Source organism: Orcinus orca, chromosome 1 (assembly GCF_937001465.1).
Source record: "Orcinus orca chromosome 1, mOrcOrc1.1, whole genome shotgun sequence".
Lineage (NCBI taxonomy): Eukaryota > Metazoa > Chordata > Mammalia > Artiodactyla > Delphinidae > Orcinus > Orcinus orca.
Window position 1 is genome coordinate 27,300,254 of NC_064559.1, and position 24,744 is coordinate 27,324,997.

Below are 24,744 nucleotides of genomic sequence, written 5' to 3' on the forward strand. Positions count from 1 at the left end.
CTCTCCCAGCAGCCTCAGGAACAGTGGATTAAATTTCCACAATCAACTTGATGTACCCTGCATCTCTGGAATACCTGAATAGACAACAAATCATTCCAAAATTGAGACAGTGGAATTTGGGAGCAACTGTAGACTTCGGGTTTGCTTTCTGCATCTAATTTCTTTCTGGTTTTATATTTATCTTAGTTTAGTTTTTAGAGTTTATTATCATTGGTAGATTTGCTTAATAATTTGGTTGCTCTCTTCCTTTTTTTGTTTATATATATATATGTATATATATTTTTTTCCTTTTTCTCTTTTGGTGAGGGCATATGTGTATGCTTCTTTGTGTGATTGTGCCTGTATAGCTTTGTTTTACCATTTATCCTAGGGTGCTATCTGTCCATTTTTTTGATTGTTGGTTGGTTTTACTATGGTTTTTAGTGTTCTTATCATTGGTGAATTTGTTTTTTAGTTTTCTTTCTTTTCCTTTTTTAATACTTTTTAATTTTTTTATTTTTAATATTTTTTTGCTTTTTTATTTTAATAACATTATTTTATTTTATTCTATTTTATTTTTTACTTTCTTTATTATTTTCTCACTTTTCTTCTGAGGCATGTGGCTGACAGGGTCTGATGCTCCGGCCAGGTGTCAGGCCTGTGCCTCAAAGGTGGGAGAGCAGAGTTCGGGACATTGATCCACCAGAGACCTCCACATAATCTCAAACAGCAAAAGCTCTCCCACAGAACTCCATCTCAACACTAAGACCAAGAAACACTCAACCACCAGCAATCTACAGTGTTGGACACCCTAGGCCAAACAATTAGCAGTAAAGGAACACAACCTCACCCATTAGCAGAGAGGCTGCCTAAAATCATAATAAGGTCACAGAAACCTCAAAACACTCTAGCGGAAGTGGTCCTGCCCACAGGAAAGACAAGATCCAGCCTCATCCACCAGAACACAAGCACCAGTCCCCTCCACCAGAAAGCCTACACAACACAATGAACCAACCTTAGCCACTGGGGGCACACACCAAAAACAAGGGGAACTATGAACCTGCAGCCTGCGAAAAGGAGACCCCAAACACAGTAAGTTAAGCAAAATGAGAAAAAACAGAAACACACAGCAGACGAAGGAGCAGGGTTAAAAACCCACCAGACCTAATAAATGAAGAGGAAATAGGCAGTCTACCTCAAAAAGAATTCAGAGTTATGATAATAAAGATGATCCAAAGTCTTGGAAATAGAATGGAGAAAATACAAGAAACATTTAACAAGGACCTAGAAGAACTAAAGAGCAAACAATGATGAACAACACAATAAATGAAATTAAAAATTCTCTAGAAGAAGTCAACAGAAGAAGAATGGATAAGGGACCTGGAAGATAAAATAGTGGAAATAACTACTGCAGAGCAGAATAAAGAAAAAAGAATGAAAAGAATTGAGGACAATCTCAAAGACCTCTGGGACAACATTAAATGTACCAACATTCGAATTATAGGCATCACAGAAGAAGAGAAAAAGACAGGAACTGAGAAAATATTTGAAGGGATTATAGTTGAAAACTTCCCTAATATGAGAAAGGAAATAGTCAATCAAGTCCACGAACCACAGACTCCCATACAGGATAAATCCAAGGAGAAACACGCCAAGACACATATTAATCCAACTATCAAATATTAAACACAAAGAAAACATATTAAAAGCAGCAAGGTGAAAACAACAAATAACATACAAGAGAATCCCCATAAGGTTAACAGCTGTACTTTCAGCAGACACTCTGCAAGCCAGAAGGGAGTGGCAGGACATATTTAAAGTGATGAAGGAGAAAAACCTACAACCAAGATTACTCTACCCAAAAAGGATCTCATTCAGATTTGATGGAGAAAAAAAACCTTCACAGACAAGCAAAAGCTGAGAGAGTTCAGCACCACCAAACCAGCTTTACAACAAATGCTAAAGGAACTTCTCTAGGCAAGAAACACAAGAGAAGGAAAAGACCTACAATAACGAACCCAAAACAATTAAGAAAATGGGAATAGGAACATACATATCGGTAATTACCTTAAATGTAAAAGGATTAAATGCTCCCACCAAAAGACACACACTGTCTGAATGGATACAAAAACAAGACCCGTATATATGCTGTCTACAAGAGACCCACTTCAGACCTACGGACCCATACAGACTGAGTGTGAGGGGATGGAAAATGATATTCAATGCAAATGGAAATCAAAAGAAAGCTGGAGTGGCAATTGTCATATTAGACAAAATAGACTTTAAAATAAAGGCTATTGCGAGACAAATAAGGACACTACATAATGATCAAGGGATCATTCCAAGAAGATATAACAATTTTTAATATTTATGCACCCAACATAGCAGTACCTCAATACATAAGGCAAATACTAACAGCCATAAAAGGGGAAATCGACAGTAACACAGTCACAGTAGGGGACTTTAACACCCCACTTTCACCAATGGACAGATCATCCAAAATGAAAATAAATAAGGAAAAACAAGCTTTAAATGATACATTAAACAAGAGGACTTAATTGACATTTATAGGACATTCCATCCAAAAACAACAGAATACACATTCTTCTCAAGTGCTCATGGAACATTCTCCAGGAGAGATAATATCTTGGGTCACAAATCAAGCCTTGGTAAATTTAAGAAAACTGAAATCATATCAAGTATCTTTTCTGACCACAATGCTGTGAGACTGGATATAAATTACAGGAAAAAATATGTAAAAAATACAAGCACATGGAGGCTAAACAATACACTACTTAATAACCAAGATATCACTGAAGAAATCAAAGAGAAAATCAAAAAATACCTAGAAACAAATGACAATAAAAACACAATGACCCAAAACCTATGGGATGCAGCAAAAGCAGTTCTAATAGGGAAGTTTATAGCAATACAATCCTACCTTAAGAAACAAGAAATATCTCAAATAAACAACCTAACCTTACACCTAAAGCAATTAGAGAAAGAACAAAAAAACCACAAAGTTAGCAGAAGGAAAGAAATCATAAAGATCAGATCAGAAATAAACGAAAAAGAAATGAAGAAAATGATAGCAAAGATCAATAAAACTAAAAGCTGGTTCTATGAGAAGATAAACTAAATTGATAAAGCATTACCCAGACTCATCAAGAAAAAAAGGGAGAAGACTCAAATCCACAGAATAAGAAATGAAAAAGTAGAAGTAACAACTGACCCTGCAGAAATACAAAGGCTCATGAGCGATTAATACAAGCAACTACATGCCAACAAAATGGACAACCTGGAAGAAATGGAAAAATTCTTAGAAGAGTACAACCTTCCAAGACTGAATCAGGAAGAAATAGAAAATATAATCAGACCAATAACAAGCACTGAATTTGAAACTATAATTAAAACTCTTCCAACAAACAAAAGTCCAGGACCAGATGGCTTCACAGGTGATTTCTATCAAATATTTAGAGAATACCTAATGCCTATCCTTCTCAAACTCTTCCAAAATATAGCAGAGGAGGAACACTCCAAAATTAATTCTACGAGGCCACCATTACCCTAATACCAAAACCAGACAAAGAGGTCACAAAGAAAGAAAACTACAGGCCGGTATCACTGATGAACATAGATGCAAAAATCCTCAACAAAATACTAACAAACAGAATCCAACAGCACATTAAATGGATCATACACCATGATCAAGTGGGGTTTATTCCAGGAATGCAAGGATCCTTCAATATATGCAAATCAATCAATGTGATAAACCATAGCAACAAATTGAAGGAGAAAAGCCATAAGATCATCTCAATAGATGCAGAAAAAGCCTTTGACAAAATTCAACACCTATTTATGATAAAAAAAAAAAAAAAAACCCTAAAGAAAGTAGGCATTGAGGGAACTTACCTCAACAAAATAAAGGCCATATATGACAAACCCATAGCCAGTATCATTCTCCATGGTGAAAAACTGAAAGCATTTCCTCTAAGATCAGGAACAAGACAAGGTTGTCCACTCTCACCACTATTGTTCAACATAGATTTGGAAGTTTTAGCCACAGCAATCAGAGCAGAAAAAGAAATAAAAGGAATTGAAATTGGAAAATAAAAAGGAAAGCAGTCACTGTTTGCAGATAATATGATGCTATATAGAGAGAATCCTAAAGATGCTACCAGAAAACTACTAGAACTAATCAATGAATTTGGTAAAGTAGCAGGATAGAAAATTAATGCACAAAATCTCTTGCATTCCTATACACTAATGACGAAAAATCTGAAAGAGAAATAAAGGAAACACTCGCATTTACCATTGCAACAAAAACAATAAAATACCCAGGAATAAAACTACCTAAGGCGACAAAAGACCTGTATGCAGAAAACTATAGGACACTGATGAAAGACATTAAAGATGATACAAACAGATGGAGAGATATACCATGTTCTTGGATTGGAAGAATCAACATTTTGTAAATGACTACACTACCCAAAGCAATCTATAGATTCAATGCAATCCATATCAAGCTACCAATGGCATTTTTCACAGAACGAGAACAGAAAATATCACAATTTGTATGGAAACACAAAAGACCCTGAATAACCAAAGCAATCTTGAGAAAGAAAAACGGAGCTGGAAGAATCAGGCTCCTTGACTTCAGACTATACTACAAAGCAACAACAATCAAGACAGTATGGTACTGGCACAAAAACAGAAATATAGATCAATGGAACAGGATACAAAGCCCAGTGATAAATGCACACACATATGGTCACCTTATATCTGATAAAGAAGGCAATAATATACAATGGAGAAAAGACAGCCACTTCAATAAGTGGTGCTGGGAAAACTGGACAGCTACATGTAAAGAATGAAATTAGAACACTCCCTAACACCACACACAAAAATAAACTCAAAATGGATTAACGACCTAATTGTAAGGCCAGACACTATAAAACTCTTAGAGGTAAACATAGGAAGAACACTGTATGACATAAATCACAGCAAGCTCCTTTTTGACCCACCTCCTAGAGAATTGGAAATAAAAACAAACAAATGGTACCTAATGAAACTTAAAAGCTTTTGCACAGCAAAGGAAACCATAAAGAAGACGAAAAGACAACCCTCAGGATGGGAGATAATATTTGCAGACGAAACAACTGACAAAGGATTAATCTCCAAAATATACCGGCAGCTCATGCATCTCAATGTCAATAAAACAAACAACCCAATCCAAAAATGGGCAGAAGACCTAAATAGATATTTCTCCAAAGAAGATATACAGATTGCCAACAAACACATGAAAGAATGCTCAACATCACTGAACATTAGAGAAATGCAAATCAAAACTACCATGAGGTATCACCTCACAGCAGTCAGAATGGCCATCATCAAAAAATCTACAAACAGTAAATGCTGGAGAGGGTGTGAAGAAAAGGGAACGCTCTTGCACTGTTCGTGGGAACGTAAACTGATACAGCCACTATGGAGAACAGTATGAAGGTTCCTCAAAAAACTAAAAATAGAACTACCATAAGACCCAGTAATCCCACTACTGGGCATATACCCTGAGAAAACTATAATTCAAAAAGACTCATGTACCTCAATGTTCATTGCAGCTCTATTTACAACAGCCTGGACATGGAAGCAACCTAAGTATCCATCGACAGATGAATGGATAAAGAAGATGTGGCACATGTATACAATGGAATATTACTCAGCCATAAAAGGAAACAAAATTGAGTTATTTGTAGTGAGGTGCATGAACCTAGAGTCTGTCATACAGAGTGAAGTAAGTCAGAAAGAGAAAAAACAAATACCTTAAGCTAACACATATATATGGAATCTAAAAAAAACAAAAAAAAGGTTATGAAGAACCTAGGGGCAGGACAGGAATAAAGGTGCAGATGTAGAGAATGGACTTGAGGACACGGGGAGGGGGAAGGGTAAGCTGGGACGAAGTGAGAGAGTGGCATGGACATATATACACTACTAAATGTAAAATAGATAGCTAGTGGGAAGCAGCTGCATCGCAGAGGGAGATCAGCTCGGTGCTTTGTATCCACTTCGAGGGGTGGGATAGGAAGGGTGGGAGGGAGATGCAAGTTGAGGGGATTTGGAGATATATGTATACGTATAGCTGATTCACTTTGTTATATAGCAGAAACTAACACACCATTGTAAAGCAATTATACTTCAATAAAGATGTTTAAAAAAAAACATTAACCGCATTAACAAAATAGATGAAAATTATACAATCATCTCAATAGATGCAAAAAAAGCATTGTTTAATTTTGATTCAACATCCACTTATGATTAAAAACTCTCAACTAAGTAGGTATAGAAGGAATGTACCTCAACATCATGAAGGTCATATACACCAACCTACAGCTAACAACATACTCAATGAAAATTTGAAAGCTTTCCCTCTAAGATCAGGAATAAGACAAGGATGCCTACTCTTGCCTCTTTTATAAACATAGTATTGGAAGTCCTAGGCACAGCAGTTAGGCAGGGAAAAGAAACAAAATCATCCAAATTGGAAAGAAAGAAGTAAAACTGGAATTATTTGCAGATGACATAAGACTACATATAGCAAACCCTAAAAACTACACAAAAAAAATATTAGAACTAATAAATGAATTCAGCAAAGTTGCAGGATAGAAAATCAATGTACAGTCAACCCTCCTTATCCATGGGTTTTACATCTGTTGATTCAATCAACCATGGATCAAAAGTATTTGAGGGGCTTCCCTGGTGGTGCAGTGGTTGAGAGTCCGCCTGCCGATGCAGGGGACGCGGGTTCATGCCCCGGTCTGGGAAGATCCCACATGCCGTGGAGCGGCTGGGCCCGTGAGCCATGGCTGCTGAGCCTGCGTGTCCGGAGCCTGTGCTCTGCAACGGGAGAGGCCACAACAGTGAGAGGCCTGCATACCGCAAAAAAATAAATAAATAAATAAAAAGTATTTGAAAAAAATTCCAGAAATTTCCAAAAATCAAAACTTGAATTTGCCACATGCTGGCAGCTATTTACATAGCATTTATACTATATTCAGTATTGTAAGCAATTTAGAGATGATATAAAGTATATGGAAGGATGTTCATGGGTTATATGCAAATACTATGCCATTTCCTAAAAGGGACTTGAGCATCCATGGATTTTGGTATCTGTGCAGGGGTCCTGGCAGCAACTCCCTTTGGATACCTAGAATGACTGTACAGAAATCTGTGCATTTCTATAAATTATAATGAAATATCAAAATGAGAAATTAAGAAAACAAACCCATTTACAATTGCATCAGAAAGAGTAAAATACCTAGAAGTAAATTTAGCCAAGGAGGTGAAAGACCTGTACACCGAAAGCTCTAAGACATTGATAAAAGGTATTGAATAAGACACAAAGAAATGGAAAGCTATTCTGTACTCATGGAGTGGAAGAATTAATATTGTTTAAATGTCCATACTACCCAAAGTGATCTACAGATTCAATTCAATCTCTATCAAAATTCCAATGACATTTTTCACAGTACTAAAACAACCAATTTACACATTTCTATGGAACTACAAAAGACTCTGAATAGCCAAACATCTTGAGAAAGAACAAACCTGGAGGAATCATGCTTCTTGATTTCAAACTATACTACAAAGCTATAGTAACCAAAATAGCATGGTATTGGCATAAAAAAGATACACAGATCAATGAAACAGAATATAGAGCCCAGAAATAAATGCACACATATATGGTCAATTAATGAATGACAAAGGAGCCATGAATATACAATGGGTAAAAGACAATCTCTTCAATAAACTGTTGAGGAAACAGGACACACATAAAAAATGAAAGTAGACCACTCTCTTACACAATACATAAAAATTAATCCAAAATGAATTAAAGACTTGAATGTAAGACCTGAAACCTTAAGACTCCTAGCAGAAAACATAGGTGGTAAGTCCCTTGACCTAGGCCTTGGTGATGATTTTTTGAATCTGACACCAAAAGCAAAGGCAAAAAAAGCAAAAATAAAAAAGTGGGACTATTTAAAACTAAAAATCTTCTGCACAGGAAAGGATACCATCAATAAAATGAAAAGGCAACCTAAAATGGGAAAAATATTTGCAAATCATATATCTGATAAGGAGTTAATACCCCAAATATTAAAGAACTCATTCAACTCAACAGCAAAAAAAAAAAAAAAAAAAAAAAAAAAAAAATTGGAATAAAAATGGTCATAGGATCCAGATAGACATTTTTCCAAAGAAGACATACAGATGTCCAACTGGTACATGAAAATGTTCTCAACATTACTAATTATTAGGAAAATGCAAATCAAAATCACAATGAGATATCACCTCCCACCTGTTAGAATGGCCATTATTAAAAAGAAAAGAAATAAAAAATGTTGAAGAGGTTTCAGAGAAAAGGAAATCCTCTTACACTACTGGTGAGAATGTAAGTTGGTGCAACCACTATGGAAAACAGTATGGTGGTTCCTCAAAAAATTAAAAATAAAACTACCATATAATCCAGCTATTCTACTTCTGGGTATTTATCCCCTAAAAATCCCCCCAAACTCTAATTCAAAAAGATACACACACCCCCCTATGTTCATTGCAGTAGTGTTTACAATAGCTAAGATATGGAAACAACCTAAGTGTTTATTGATGGATATATGAATAAAGAAGATGTGGTATGTATGTATATATACACACCCACAATGAAATGTGTTATTCAGCCATAAAAAGAAGGAAATCTTGACATTTGCGACAACATGGTTGGACCTAGAGGGCATTATGCTAAGTAAAATAAGTCAGACAGAGAAAGACAAATACCATATGATTTCACTTATATGTAGAACATAAAAAAAACAAAACATGCTAACAAAATAGAACTCATTGATTGCTGCTTATCAGAGGAAAAGGAAGAGAATGGGGTAAAATGGGTAAAGGGGATGGATTGTATGGTGACGTATGGTAACTAGACTCATGGTGGTGATCACTTTCTCATGTACACAAAGATCAAATTATTACGTTGTACACCTGAAACTAATATAATGTTATTTTTACCAGTTTTACCTCAAAACTTATAATACAATTTAAACTAATCAAAAGAATATTGTAGAAAATCAGACAAAGATACCTTACCATTCATTTCCTTGTGAAGGGTTTTCTAGTAGCACTCGGATTATGTACAAAAAGCAGCTTAATAATTTGAGAGAAAAATTGAACAGACGTATTCTTAGACCTTTAAACAAACAACAAAAATTGGATTTTCATTTGAACTCAGTCCACAAAAGATTAAAAAGAATTGTCAAAAATATCAGCTTTAAGTACAGCACTCAAATTGTGTTTAGAATCTACAATACCATAATTGCTTACCCACTCTGAAGTTCTAGGTGGCTAAATATTGAAACAAAAAATGAGAATGACAGAATGTATGAACCGCAAATGACAGTGAATATTATACACTAAGAGTAAATCTACATTTGAGCATTCAGAAGCCACAAAAATCATGTCCGATCAAGATTGGTTCAAGTATGCTTAGAAGTTTAAGCATTTTATAGATCCATGAATTTTGGAATAAATTTTAACTAGCCAGAAAATCTAGCTGCTTACAAATTCACAGGATAAGTTATAAATCTCGTATCTTCTGAGCACCTTGTAGGTTTGACTGTAGAGAAATTATAATCATGTAAATAATTATGTATTATACATTTAATTAGTAATTATATAATCATAGAGAAATCCTAACAGCATATGCTGGGAAATACACAAGCACACACACACACACACGCAGACACACACACACACACACACACACGCAGACACATTTTGGAGACTCCACCAACTTTTTACTTTAGGTTTAAATACCGATGAAATCTTAAAAAAAAAATTTGTGGGAATTAAGACTGCCATGTATGTATCTTTGAAACTGTGTCGTTCACAGTTATGCAGCCTATAATACTTGATGATGAAGAAGAGTAATTAATATTAAGCAAAACATGTTTAAAGTCTGATTAATAGAAGCATTACCTTTCCTGCAATTATCAGGTAGTAACTGATTCACAGATTGTGAATAAAATTTTGAGGTCTTCCTATAATTAATTCTCAATAAAATCTGGAAATGAAATGCAATTTTGTTTTTACTCTGCTATAAGTGAGTGTACCTGACGTAATATATCTTAACAGTAAAAGGTTAATGCTTATTAATTGTGCAATTTTTCCTGGGTTTTCCTACTAAAATGCTAGGTACTTATGGTTTAGCTTCTTTATAAAGTCTTCTAAACTGTTAATGAAATTGCCCTGGTTTTATAGAACTGATCTCTTCAAATGACAGCTTAGTCAAAGCTGGCTGTTGTTAAAGTATTCAAATAATACATCTATTCCTTCTGGCCTGGAGAAAGAAAATTTTTAGTAAAATTTTTAAAATAAAGGAAACCTTCTATGCAAATGATGTGGCCTCTCCAGGTAACATCTATTGGTGGGATTCCACCTTGGGAATTCAAAACAACTGGATTAGAGAAGCATTAGTTATTATTAGCCTAATCCTAAAACTAACCAGCCATTAAGATTCTCTAACCTGTGTGCCTTACAGACTGAAATATTCCCTGTAGTCAGTATTTGGGTAACTGCTCACAACTCAAGTTTCTCTCTATGAACTCTAAAGAAGCACAACTTACTTTAGACCACCACAGGAGGTCAAAATTCAAAAAGAGCAAAGTCTACACCAGTCTAATGTAGACCTCTTAATGCTTCTTGACATCTTAAGCAACAATCACATGAAAAAACTGCATATTGGTTCATTATTTATGGCTTTTTCAAAGTACATGGTACTAGGGGGAGGCAAGTATGACTGGCACTTCAAGCCTGAACAGGCTTAGGAGGTCAGTGACTATGCTGATTTCATGCCTCCTTGAAGTTCCAACGTTTCCCAAGGTTTTTTGATGATAAGGATCACTGAGATGTTATATGCTGAGCTTAGCTCTATACTTTCTGATTTTAAATCTCCAGGGGAGGATGCTAGTAATCTGTACCTTTCGGAACAGCCTACATGTTTCTTGTTATTAGGTGTGATGGGGAAACTCTTCCCTACTAAATCACTAAACCAGAAAATTATTCCCCATTATGGTCACTTGGAATCACCAGAGTCTTCTCAAAACAAGTTTTGGTATCCCTCACAGTTAAAATATGGGGAACCCTCACTTAAATGATTTTCCTCAATGTTCCTAGCAATCCAAATGGTCCACTCAGAAGTCTACTTACTGATGTGGGATTTCGAGAAGTAAAATAGTCAAGAAACCTTGACTTGACACCACCAGATGTAACATCTATTGTTTTCTAAACTTTAATGCCCGGCAGATAAGACTATCAATTTTACTTCTCTCTATAAAAGATATTTTGCAAAAGGATTGCAAAGCTGGAATTTTTTAAGGTAAACATATATACAAATATATACACAGGGGAATAAAATTAAAGACTTACTTGATCTCTGGTTTTTGATAAAAAATAACTTTAGTCTCTCTTTAAATGTGTTTTCATTCATATAAAATTCAACTTGCACCCTGCAAACAAAAAATAAAAACATAATTAATCTAAAGACTAATATATAAGAAAATAAAAATAAATTATTTGATGTGATACATTGTATACTTTGAGTGAATCCCCACCACAGAAAAGGAGAATTGAGTAAAATGCTAATTTTTTATTTTTGAGAGAAGCAGTTACTTTCCAATTTTAAAGATATAGTCAGTTCAAATATCATATGTAGTTGATTTGATTATTTGTATCAGTGGATATGATGAGTGGTATGGGTGATTCCAAACAGCAATAATGCAAAAGTCTTTCATATGTGTTTTTGGAATAATTTTTCATGAGCGTTTTCCTAATTCTTTTCCCTGTCATCAGAATCAACTGCATGCTTAAAAAATTCAGGTTGAACTAACCACTCCAGATCTACTATATCTGAAACTTAAGGGACTGGGCCTGAAAATCTATTTCTAGCAAGTCTTCACTTTATCTTGAGACTATTTGGGACACCACGTATGGAACACTTTACCTTTTTATTTATCTAGCTCATATTAAAATATATATGGATCAACAAAGGAGTGGTAGTGCAAGTGGCATGTTAAAGTCACCATAGAGAAGTTACAAACCAGACAAATCAGTTAAGGGACTGAATATTCTACATTTAATCTACTATAAACTGATACCAACACTCTAAAACATAATAGCCTTCTAATAAATGCATTTGCTTTCTCCCTAAATTCTAGCAAACTTCTCTTATGCGATAGGGTTTAAATAATATTTTCAAAATACTGAGTGAAAAGAAACATTGTGTTCAGTGCATGGTAACTTGTGAATAATCATCATCTGAAATTTTCTTAGTTAAATAGTCTCAAACATATTTATTATAGGCTAGGATTCTAAAAAAATTAAGAAAACATTTTAATGCTTACACAAACAACAAAGACATAATTTCATTTTTCCTTATGTGACAGAATTTTGATAAGGTAATCTATATAAATGAGATAGTTTTTTGTTTGTTTTTTGTTTTGCAGGAGTACACAAAAGAGATAAAACTGGAGAAAAAATAATTGACATGTACTACAGAAATATTTCACTCCTAAATTATAAGCTGCATGTTCAAGAAGATCTATGAATATTTTAAAAGCAATATCTCTTAGGCCATAAAAACAAAAGGGCTTTTGTTATCAATTGCAAAACAAGTTTTATCTGTTATACCTTCCAGAAGACTTGAATTGCTCTTTTTCTCTTATTCCTAAAGAAAATATCCTCACCCATAAACATTTTTTCTCTTCTTTGCATCATTTTGTCATTTACTGTCCTCTTTTTTACTTTATATGTAAAATCACAAAAATCAACACATAAATCATGATTCTCTTTACTTGTTAATTTCTTTAGCAAGAAGCCATGAAAAAACAATATCTTCTAGCAGAACACCTCTATATGCATGCCTGTGTGCATGCACACACCACTTCACATATATGCAAACCTTCACACTCACATGCTATAAAAGTACATGTACACACATGCAGTCCCACAACTCTACTAGTATCTTGGAAAGCCATGATTGGCTCTACTTCCCTTGTTTATCAAATGAAAAGGACTTTATTTTAAATAAAGCAACTGTAACACTGATATCAATCTAAATTAGTTCATATTTGCTATGGATACAAAAGAAAATTTGAGAGGACATATGGCTAATACACAAGTAATAAAGCAAAGGCCATGTAGATTTGCTTCCTAGAATTATCCAATTTATAAAAATATGAGTCCATTCTTCAGTTAATATCAGGAGTGCAGTACTGGGTATATAATAGAGGTGCATTTTTCAACTAAAATGAGATCATCTAAAGCCTGAAGCAAAAAATGAGGGATCTGGAAAGTATTTCATCGGATGACAAGTTTAAGGAACTGGAAATGTTTAACCTAAATATGAAGAATATGCACTAACAAAATGGCTGTCTTTAAATACTGAAGTGACCATCACTATTAAAATGAGATGATTCATAATATGATGCTCTATTGTATAGGATTAATTATAGAAAAATATGAGATTATGAATGATATTACCCGATTTTGAAATGGCCATCATTATAAAGTGGAGAGCTCGCCAATCCATATAAATGTGCCAAAGACTAGATAAGAGCTTGCAAGTGACTGGATTTTTTTCCTGAGGTAAAAACAATTTTGCACGGTGTGAGGTCTCTCATTAAATGACTTCGAAATTCCATTTTAAGTATAATATCGTGTGAAGTAAAACTCTTTCTTTTTTTAATTAATTTATGTTATTTTATTTTATATTTTTGGCTGTGTTGGATCTTTGTTGCTGCATGCTGGCTTTCTCTACTTGCGGCGAGCAGGGGCTAATCTTCATTGTGGTGCATGGGCTTCTCATTGTGGCGGCTTCTCTTGTTGCGGAGCACGGGCTCTAGGCGCGTGGGCTCAGTAGTTGTGGCACATGGGCTCAGCAGTTGTGACTTATGGGCTCTAGAGCACAGGTTCGGTAGTTGTGGCGCACGGGCTTAGTTGCCCCACTGCATGTGGGATCTTCCCGGACTAGGGCTCGAACCCTTGTCCCCTGTATTGGCAGGCGGATTCTTAACCACTGGGCCACCAGGGAAGCCCAAAACTCTTAATTAATCTAGCGATCTCTCCAAGTCAATATCACTGAGGACCATGGATGATATTAAAGCATAAATTTATACAAATGCTTTTCAAAGCTAAAAATGAAAAAAAACAAACAAAAAACAAACAAAATGCTTTTTGACCCATGTCTTCTAACAGGTACAAAAAAATGTCCTTTGGGTTTACTATTTATAATATGAAGTGGATTTTTCTTTTATTTGATCCAACGGCAACTCTTTGGGAATCAACGCCACTTAGTGTACTGTACACTTTCAGGAACTCTCCAGCACCATAAAGTTCTCTAGTACTCAGAGATTTAGGACAGAGTTTACTTTTTATCTTTCCCCATTTTTTTCATGATATTAGTTGATTTTCAATATTCTCCTAGTATTTCCCTTTCCAGATTTAAATGTGCTTTTCCTTCCTTCCTTCCTCCTTTTCTTCCCTCCTTCCTTCCTTCCTCTCTTCTGATCTTCCTCTTTCCTTCTTCTCTTCCTTCCTTCCTTCCTCTTTTATGGCCTGCCTCCTCCCATCTAACTTTATCTGAACTTACCTCCATCCAGGAGGTCATTTTAGTGGACTCAAACTATATGGTTTTGAACAATACACCAGGGCAAATCTGCCCTCATCAATCCTTAAAATGTGATTTTTCCACATGTTTATACTCAAAATAAAATTAAGATCATTTTGTCACATTTATCCTAATATAATAGTGGAAATGGGTGTATTTAATAAAAAATAAAGTGGAGTTGCAATCCTTATTAGGCCATATCTGTTCTTACTGACACATGTTACCATTGGTTAATAACATTATTTTTATGTTGGTCAACAATGTTTTATTTGGGCAGATCCTATTATATTGTTTGCTATTCTAAAAGTGTTTTGTTCCAACCTTTAACTTTTGTTTTTGATACTGTAACTGACTACCATGTTGAACTCTCTCATAGTGATATTTTTCAGGTTTATTTTCTGAGTTTTCTAGGCAATCATGTCATCTGGAAATCTCCAATATTTGTATTCCCATTTTATTGTTCTTGTCTTATTACGTTGACTAGACTTTTTGATGGAAAAAAAAATAATCAAATAACCATGGTGTGCATTCTTAGAAGGCTTCTAGTGCTATAGCAGTAATTATATTGTTGACCATGAGACTGCAATAAATACTTATGTTTTACTAAAACTCATAACAGGAATGAATGAATGTTGATGTTAAAAAAAACCTGTCTTGAATCTATTAGTTGATGGTACATTTTTGTTTTTCTCTTGATTTATTGATTTGGTAAATTATTTTAATAGTTTTTCTATTAGGCAATTATTTTTTTCAGTTGTGGAATAAGTTGTTTTTGTAATAGTGAACTATTCATGTAATTTACTGCTGGATTCATTTTCCTATATTTTAGGAGCTTTTCTTCTATGCTCATAACTAAGATTGATGTGCTATTACCTTTAGATTATTCTAATATCTTCAAATACAGACTGAAAAACTCTCCAGATATTTTATTCTCTGGAACAATTTTAAGTATATAGAGATTTTTTTGTATAACCATCATCAATTTGTCTTAACAATATCAACTGCCTTAATACTGATTTAAATGTTTTATTTTTTTCCCATTTTCCATTGCTCTGGTTACTTGAATTTAGCATAAAAATTATGCAGGATCTTGTTAAAAGGCAATTTCCTTGTTTCAGTCTTAAAATTCTTGTTTACTTTCTTTAAAATACCAAAAATAATTCTGACCCAGGTTGTCAGTGCACCATTCTTTCAGAAACACTTTTTTTTTTTTGCTCTAATAATGCCTTGGACTCTGTTTAGGATGCCAAAGTTTTGCAGATATTCTCTTTTGGAAATTATGCTACATACAGATCATTACCAAAGGAAAATTCTTCCTCTGTGTCCACTTGGTGCTTTTCCCTTCCTGCTTTCCTCTGATGCTGTGATATTGGTCATGGAGTCCAGGTACCAGTTTTTCTATTACTACACTCATTCAAACAAGGCAATATCTACCTGGACTTTCTGGTCTAACTGTTGTTCTTCCCTTCCAATCATTCTCTATGATGGTGACGGTAGCACTTCTTAGTCATATGAAGTAAGTCCATTAGATTGTAAGCTCCATGAGGGTGGGGACCATATTGTTCATGTTTATGTCTTAAGTGTCTCTTAAGTTACTTGAGACCTATTAGGGACCTACTCCTGTTCAATGCCTGAATGAAGGTCCCCAGTTCTTTCTTTGGTACAAACCTTAAGGACTCTGAGTCGATAGTGTAGTGGAATAGATAAAGTCATCTTCCTTTCCTTAGGTTATAACTATTTTGAGGATGCAAAACTTGGGTTTGTGGTGAGCTGAATCCTCGTAAGCTCTTATTCCAACTTGGTCTACCTTGTGATTAATGATCATTCCCTGCAGTGTTTTGTTTTTTTTTTTCAGTTTTATTAATTTGGATGTGTTTGTTTATTTGCACCATCTCCCCATGATTTAATGAACATTTAGAAAAAAATCCACTACTGTTGATTGATTTAATTTTTACAGTGTTGCTATGACTTGGGTAAGGCCACCATCAACTTTATTTTATAGAGAAAAAACTTCAATTCAAATAATTTTAGCGACTTGCCCAAATTTATAGCTAGTACTGAGACAGAATTGGGACACTGGTCCTTCTGTTACTACTTCTTGCTTCCTGCCTCCTCATCAAGTTAGTTCTTCATTATTAGGAGAGTTCTAGGTCACCTGCAAAGTCTTACAAAAGAGGACTGCAAACACCAAACCCACACAGGGGCACTGAGAAGTGTTTGTTTAATACTGCCCTTTGATTATTGACTCTAAACCAGGTTCCTGTCCATTTCCAAATATTCACTCTTAACTTCAGGTAACTAAATTATTTAACAGAGCTACCATTCAAGTGGAACCTTGTAAAACAATAAATTAAAAAATAAGCCTACCATTAATTTCTCATTTAAAAAAATTAGTTTCACCAGTTCATGCTCAAGTGCTTCCAAAGGCCTTCTACCTGGCTTCCAATCTTTACTACATGCACAAAAAATAACCTCACTTTAAATACTTTGGAGTCCTTCCTAAAGCATTTCCCAACATCTTTTTGCCCATCTTATTCTTTTCATAATTATGCAAGCCTAACTTTCCCACCTCTTTTAGTTGGTAACATCTTATAAGGAGGCAGAGATTAATTCTGGAGACTTTCAATAGCATTCTCTGCATCTTAAAAATAAAATTTTAAATAATGTCATTTTCAGAAAGGGAAACCAGCTATTATTATATGCATATGTATATATATACATATATATATACACATATATATGTGTTTAAATAGATATATGTTTATATATAGTACATGTACATATATATATGTTTAAATAGATATATATTTTTATATAGTGATGATAGATAAATAGATAGATAGATAGATGTAATGGTAATGAGGAAAGAACCTGGGGTGCTAATCACTCATCAATTTTCTTTCATTCTGGAAAATGCTGATACCCCTCAATAATAGCATTTATGCTTTTGTCACTCCTTGGTAATCACAGCTTGCTGGTAGCTGGAAATACACAGATTTGTGGTTTCCATGGGAAAACAATTTACAAGTCCACCCAGGAGTACTTTTTTATTCAAGTCTCTCTTCAGTTTGAAAACTCATGTCCTCATGTCAATGTTCATTTTCAGGACCTACTCTCTGTACTTCCCCATTTTTCTAAAAATAATTAAATTTAAGCAATCCCAATTTAACTTAAAGCTATGCACAGGAAGCAAAACATAAAGAAAGCTAGAATAAGTATTTAGCTTTATTTAGGTTTAGATACACTTTTTTCACCCTTAAATTGCAAAAAGATTTTGCTTCTTCATACCTTGGCCCAACTGCATGGTGGCGGGCAGGTCTGGATCAAGTAGGTATATATACATACTCATACGGGGTATAAAGATATATATATACACAAATATATGAACACGCATAAATGTAAACATACGTTCGTAAAGTATAAAGCTGTTAGCCACAGGAAGGCGGATAAACTTACATAATAACGACTACAGGTAGCATGGCCTCACCACAAGCCTAACGGCCTCCCAATCAAAACTCATAACAACTACAACATGTAAATCCTCTTTGCTTTTTCTGTATGCATATAAGATAAGAAGAGGATAGAAGACACCATGTAATTTCTAACTCATATTGGACTCTTGCACCAGTCATTTTAAAGCCTTGAAGGAAAAATATAACAATGCTCCCACAGCCCAGGATTGCTAGGAATGGGCGGCATGATTAAATAGCAAAGCCCAGTTTGGGAAGAAATGTGTGTGTTTTGGGGGAGGAAGCTATTGGGTCTCAAATAGTCAGGGCATGATCAACAGATGCTAGTTGTTAGTATGAAACTGGAAATTACACAAAGACTTCCATATGCAATGAAACAAGCACCTTTTAGTTTTATTGAATTCTTTGCACCAATGTCATAAGATTTTAAATCAGTTCTGCAAGCCCTCTCCCATTCTGCACCTCAAAAGTCATAGATCAGTAATAGGCACAGCTCACTGGGGACACACATTTCTTTAGGATTTATTTTATTACTTAATATTCTTACTTAAGTAACATATATGATTTTAATAGATAAATCATACTGGGTTGAATACAGTTAAAGACATGGTCCCACAATTTGGAGAAAGAGGGGGAAACAGTCACAAATAGAATTTCACTCAATAAATATTACAATAAATCTAATGGGTTTTCTAGAGAAACTGAATTTTTTTCCACAATAGTTTGTTGGTATGTTCATTTATTTGCTTATTTTGTAGTGAAGTATAACAGCTAAGAGGGATAAGAGCACAGACTTTGGAATCAGATGATATGCATCTGATTATCAGATTTCCTAACATTTATTCTCTGTAAAATGTGGATATTATTTCCATTAACAGGTTATGAAAATTAAAGAAGATACTTTCTACATGAGACAAACAACTGGACAATGGCAAATAACTTTTTTCTGGTATGTTGGTAGCTTAAAAATATTCCTAGAATAAACACTTATAAAGGGAAAAACAAAAACTGTGGATCACTGATGCCAATTTGATGTAGTTGATTCCTCCAAGATATTTGCTTAGGAAAAATGAGGATATAAGGCAATAAATAACTTCACTGTTTACTCCAGAAAACTCCTACAGATCAATTTATTGGGGACAACAGTCCATTTACCTAGGCAAACACATCACTTATTTATAAGACATTAAGACTTGCATTGTCTTTTTACTTATTACTCATTAAGAGTTCAAAACCCTCACTTTGCTGTGTCCGCCAATGCTAAGTGACTTATCCTTTTTCACCATGAAAGATCCCTCTTATACCACTTGAGCCCTTATTCCAAAGCCTAATAAATATCTCACTTCTAACATCATCTTCTGAAGCATTGCTAATGCTTACTTACTAACTTCAGGGAGTTTAAATAAACTTAGTTTTGCTTCATTTACAAGCATCTGGTGACATGTCAATTATTTAAACAACAGTATAAAGGAAATTATCCTACATCTGCTGATTTATAACGTAATTATTTTTACTCAGTCATAGAAGATGCAGGCCTAGATTGTCATTTTTAACACTGCATGGTATTCTTCTATATATTCCTCTATGTTAACAATGCACGATTTTTTCACAATTCTCTTATATACATAAATGGATTTTTAGGTTTTGTTGGTTTATTATGAAAAAATAAGAAAAAAATCATGCACTTTTCTAATAAATAATAAATATATTGTCTATATTTTTACTAAATAACATAAAATCTAAATGTCAAATCAATTTAAACCTATGTATAGGACAAACAACATAGCAGTAATCTAAAAATCTGGTTATCATCTTATTTTAACAGTCAAATAAGTTTCTCTCAGAGTACTTTCCCAATACTTTTTTCCCAAACTGTCCAAGAAGGTAGAAAATGACAGTTAAAACGTGAAACTGTTACACTACAGAAACATTTGCTGTCAGTTTTGTCAGGAAAATTATCCAAAAGTTGGAAGTAAGCAAAAGAGATTACTAGATGTTCTTTTAATAAAATGCTGACTTTGTATTTTCTGTGCATTTTTACCACCATGGAGGAACAGACCTTAGTAAGCAAAGTTGTGTCAAGTAGACATGCAAAGAATCTCCACCCAACAAAAGAGAAAGCTCCAAAGGTTAATGCACATGGACCCGTAGGACTTCTGGAGGTGGGGCTGCTAACCCAACCACCTTATTTTGACATTGCCTGGAAATACCTAGCTTCTTCAATACTCTACCAGTTTTAAATTAGTACTGTTTCCCTCCTTAATCAATGAGTTGAATGTAAGTTTTGAAAAGTTTTCATTTCGTATTTGGATGAGGGACATGATCTTTTAACCTTTTGAAAATTGTACTCTAACACGTCCTCCTCTAATAAGGGCTTCTTATTAATTACCAGCATAATTTAAGTTGTCCCAAATGCTTTGGAAAACAATTTGGTATTTATATTATAAAATAAACCAAAGGTTCTATAAAATTCCAATCAAAATCACATAGGCAGGAAACCATCGTTTTAATGTGGATTACTCTGAGCTCCTGAGGGCCCCGCAACCTCCCTGGCAAGCCTTCTGCCTACATCACTCACAGGACTTCCTGTTGCGACCCCTCGCTTCTGGAGGACTCAAGGTGCCTTCTTCAACCTCATCCAGCTACAGGCACAAAGAGACTTGGTACTGTGTCTTAAGGATCTTAAGGCAACTGAATCCTGGCGAAAGGACACAGTAAACAGAAGGCGGAAGATGGCGGAAGAGTAAGACGCGGAGATCACCTTCCTCCCCACAGATACACCAGAAATACATCTACACGTGGAACAACTCCTACAGAACACCTACTGAAGGCTGGCAGAAGACCTCAGACCTCCCAAAAGCCGTGTGGATGAAAAGCTTTTGGTGCTCCAGCCAGGAGGCAGGGCTCTGCCTCTGAGGTAGGAGAGCCAACTTCAGGACACTGGTCAACAAGAGACCTCCCAGCTCCACATAATATCAAACGGCGAAAATCTCCCAGAGACCTCCATCTTAACACCAGCACCCAGCTTCACTCAACGACCAGCAAGCCACAGTGCTGGACAACCTACGCCAAACAACTAGCAAAACAGGAACACAACCCCACCCATTAGCAGAGAGGCTGCCTAAAATCATAATAAGGCCACAGACACCCCCAAACACACCACCAGACGTGAACCTGCCCACTAGAGAGACAAGATCCAGCCTCATCCACCACAACACAGGCACTAGTCCCCTCCACCAGGAAGCCTACACAACCCACTGAACCAACCTTAGCCCCTGGAGACAGACATCAAAAACAGGAGGAACTACGAACCTGCAGCCTGCAAAAAGGAGACCCCAAACACAGTAAGATAAGCAAAATGAGAAGACAGAAAAACACACAGCAGATAAAGGAGCAAGATAAAAATGCACCAAACCTAACAAATGAAGAGGAAATAGGCAGTCTACCTGAAAGAGAATTCAGAATAATGATAGTAAGGTTGATCCGAAATCTTGGAGATAGAATGGACAATAGATTGGACAAAATGCAAGAATCAGTTAACAAGGACCTAGAAGAACTAAAGATGAAACAAGCAACGATGAACAACACAATAAATGAAATTAAAAGTACTCTAGATGGGATCAATAGCAGAATAACTGAGGCAGAAGAACGGATAAGTGACCTGGAAGATAAAATAGTGGAAATAACTACTGCAGAGCAGAATAAAGAAAAAAGAATGAAAAGAACTGAGGACAGTCTCAGAGACCTCTGGGACAACATTAAACGCACCAACATTCAAATTATAGGGGTTCCAGAAGAAGAAGAGAAAAAGAAAGGGACTGAGAAAATATTTGAAGAGATTATAGTTGAAAACTTCCCTAATATGGGAAAGGAAATAGTTAATCAAGTCCAGGAAGCACAGAGAGTCCCATACAGGATAAATACAAGGAGAAATACTCCAAGACACATATTAATCAAACTGTCAAAAATTAAATACAAAGAAAGCATATTAAAAGCAGCAAGGGAAAAACAACAAATAACACATAAGGGAATCCCCATAAGGTTAACAGCTGATCTCTCAGCAGAAACCCTACAAGCCAGAAGGGAGTGGCAGGACATACTGAAAGTGATGAAGGAGAAAAACCTGCAGCCAAGACTACTCTACCCAGCAAGGATCTTATTCAGATTTGATGGAGAAATCAAAACCTTTACAGACAAGCAAAAGCTGAGAGAGTTCAGCACCACCAAACCAGCTTTACAACAAATGCTAAAGGATCTTCTCTAGGCAAGAAACACAAGAGAAGGATAAGACCTATAATAACGAACCCAAAACAATTTAGAAAATGGGAATAGGAACATACATATCGATAATTACCTTAAATGTAAATGGACTAAATGCTCCCACCAAAAGACACAGATTAGCTGAATGGATACAAAAACAAGACCCTTATATATGCTGTCTACAAGAGACCCACTTCAGACCTAGAGACACATACAGACTGAAAGTAAGGGGATGGAAAAAGATATTCCATGCAAATGGAAACCAAAAGAAAGCTGGAGTAGCAATTCTCATATCAGACAAAATAGACTTTAAAATAAGGACTATTAAAAGAGACAAAGAAGGACACTACATAATGATCAAGGGATCGATCCAAGAAGAAGATATAACAATTGTAAATATTTATGCACCCAACATAGGAGCACCTCAATACATAAGGCAAATACTAACAGCCATAAAAGGGGAAATCGACAGTAACACATTCATAGTAGGGGACATAAACACCCCACTTTCACCCATGGACAGATCATCCAAAATGAAAATAAATAAGGAAACACAAGCTTTAAATGATACATTAAACAAGATGGACTTAATTGATATTTATAGGACACTCCATCCAAAAACAACAGAATACACATTTTTCTCAAGTGCTCATGGAACATTCTCCAGGATAGATCATATCTTAGGTCACAAATCAAGCCTTGGTAAATTTAAGGAAATTGAAATTGTATCAAGTATCTTTTCTGACCACAACGCCATGAGACTAGATATCAATTACAGGAAAAGATCTGTAAAAAATACAAACACATGGAGGCTAAACAATACACTACTTAATAATGAAGTGATCACTGAAGAAATCAAAGAGGAAATCAAAAAATACCTAGAAACAAATGACAATGGAGACACAACGACCCAAAACCTGTGGGATGCAGCAAAAGCAGTTCTAAGGGGGAAGTTTATAGCAATACAAGCCCACCTTAAGAAGCAGGAAACATCTCGAATAAACAACCTAACCTTGCACCTCAAGCAATTAGAGAAAGAAGAACAAAAAAACCCCAAAGCTAGCAGAAGGAAAGAAATCATAAAAATCAGATCAGAAATAAATGAAAAAGAAATGAAAGAAACAATAGCAAAGAGCAATGAAACTAAAAGCTGGTTCTTTGAGAAGATAAACAAAATAGATAAACCACTAGCCAGACTCATCAAGAAAAAAAGGGAGAAGACTCAAATCAATAGAATTAGAAATGAAAAAGGAGAGGTAACAACTGACACTGCAGAAATAAAAGAGATCATGAGAGATTACTACAAGCAACTCTATGCCAATAAAATGGACAATCTGGAAGAAATGGACAAATTCTTAGAAATGCACAACCTGCCAAGACTGAATCAGGAAGAAAGAGAAAATATGAACAGACCAATCACAAGCACTGAAATTGAAACTGTGATTAAAAATCTTCCAACAAAGAAAAGCCCAGGACCAGATGGCTTCACAGGCGAATTCTATCAAACATTTAGAGAAGAGCTAACACCTATCCTTCTCAAACTCTTCCAAAATATAGCAGAGGGAGGAACACTCCCAAACTCCTTCTACGAGGCCACCATCACCTTGATACCAAAACCAGACAAGGATGTCACAAAGAAAGAAAACTACAGGCCAATATCACTGATGAACATAGATGCAAAAATCCTCAACAAAATACTAGCAAACAGAATCCAACAGCACATTAAACGGATCATACACCATGATCAAGTGGGGTTTATTCCAGGAATGCAAGGATTCTTCAATATACGCAAATCTATCAATGTGATAAACCATATTAACAAATTGAAGGAGAAAAACCATATGATCATCTCAATAGATGCAGAGAAAGCTTTTGACAAAATTCAACACCCATTTATGATAAAAACCCTGCAGAAAGTAGGCATAGAGGGAACTTTCCTCAACATAATAAAGGCCATATATGACAAGCCCACAGCAAACATCATCCTCAATGGTGAAAAACTGAAAGCATTTCCACTAAGATCAGGAACAAGACAAGGTTGCCCACTCTCACCACTCTTATTCAACATAGTTTTAGAAGTTTTAGCCACAGCAATCAGAGAAGAAAAGGAAATAAAAGGAATCCAAATCGGAAAAGAAGAAGTAAAGCTGTCACTGTTTGCAGATGACATGATCCTATACATAGAGAACCCTAAAGATGCTACCAGAAAACTACTAGAGCTAATCAGTGAATTTGGTAAAGTGGCAGGATACAAAATTAATGCACAGAAATCTCTGGCATTCCTATATACTAATGATGAAAAATCTGAAAGTGACATCA

At 35.3% G+C, this 24,744-nt stretch overlaps 1 protein-coding gene across 9 annotated transcripts in view; it reads right to left on the reverse strand.

Annotated features, from left to right (window-relative positions):
- The window catches only part of KCNT2 (potassium sodium-activated channel subfamily T member 2), a 413,914-nt gene that overhangs the window by 252,093 nt on the left and 137,077 nt on the right, over positions 1–24,744 (reverse strand). For all 9 annotated transcript variants that reach the window (XR_007476555.1, XM_049708188.1, XM_033415453.2 and 6 more), the window contains exons 2-3: positions 11,458–11,537; positions 9,121–9,220 (exon numbers count right to left, since the gene is read on the reverse strand). Coding sequence is in view for 8 of the 9 variants with exons in the window: in XM_033415453.2 (XP_033271344.1) it covers positions 9,121–9,220; positions 11,458–11,537 (180 nt within the window). In the remaining variant the exon portion in view is untranslated. The remainder of the gene's footprint in view (positions 1–9,120; positions 9,221–11,457; positions 11,538–24,744) is intronic.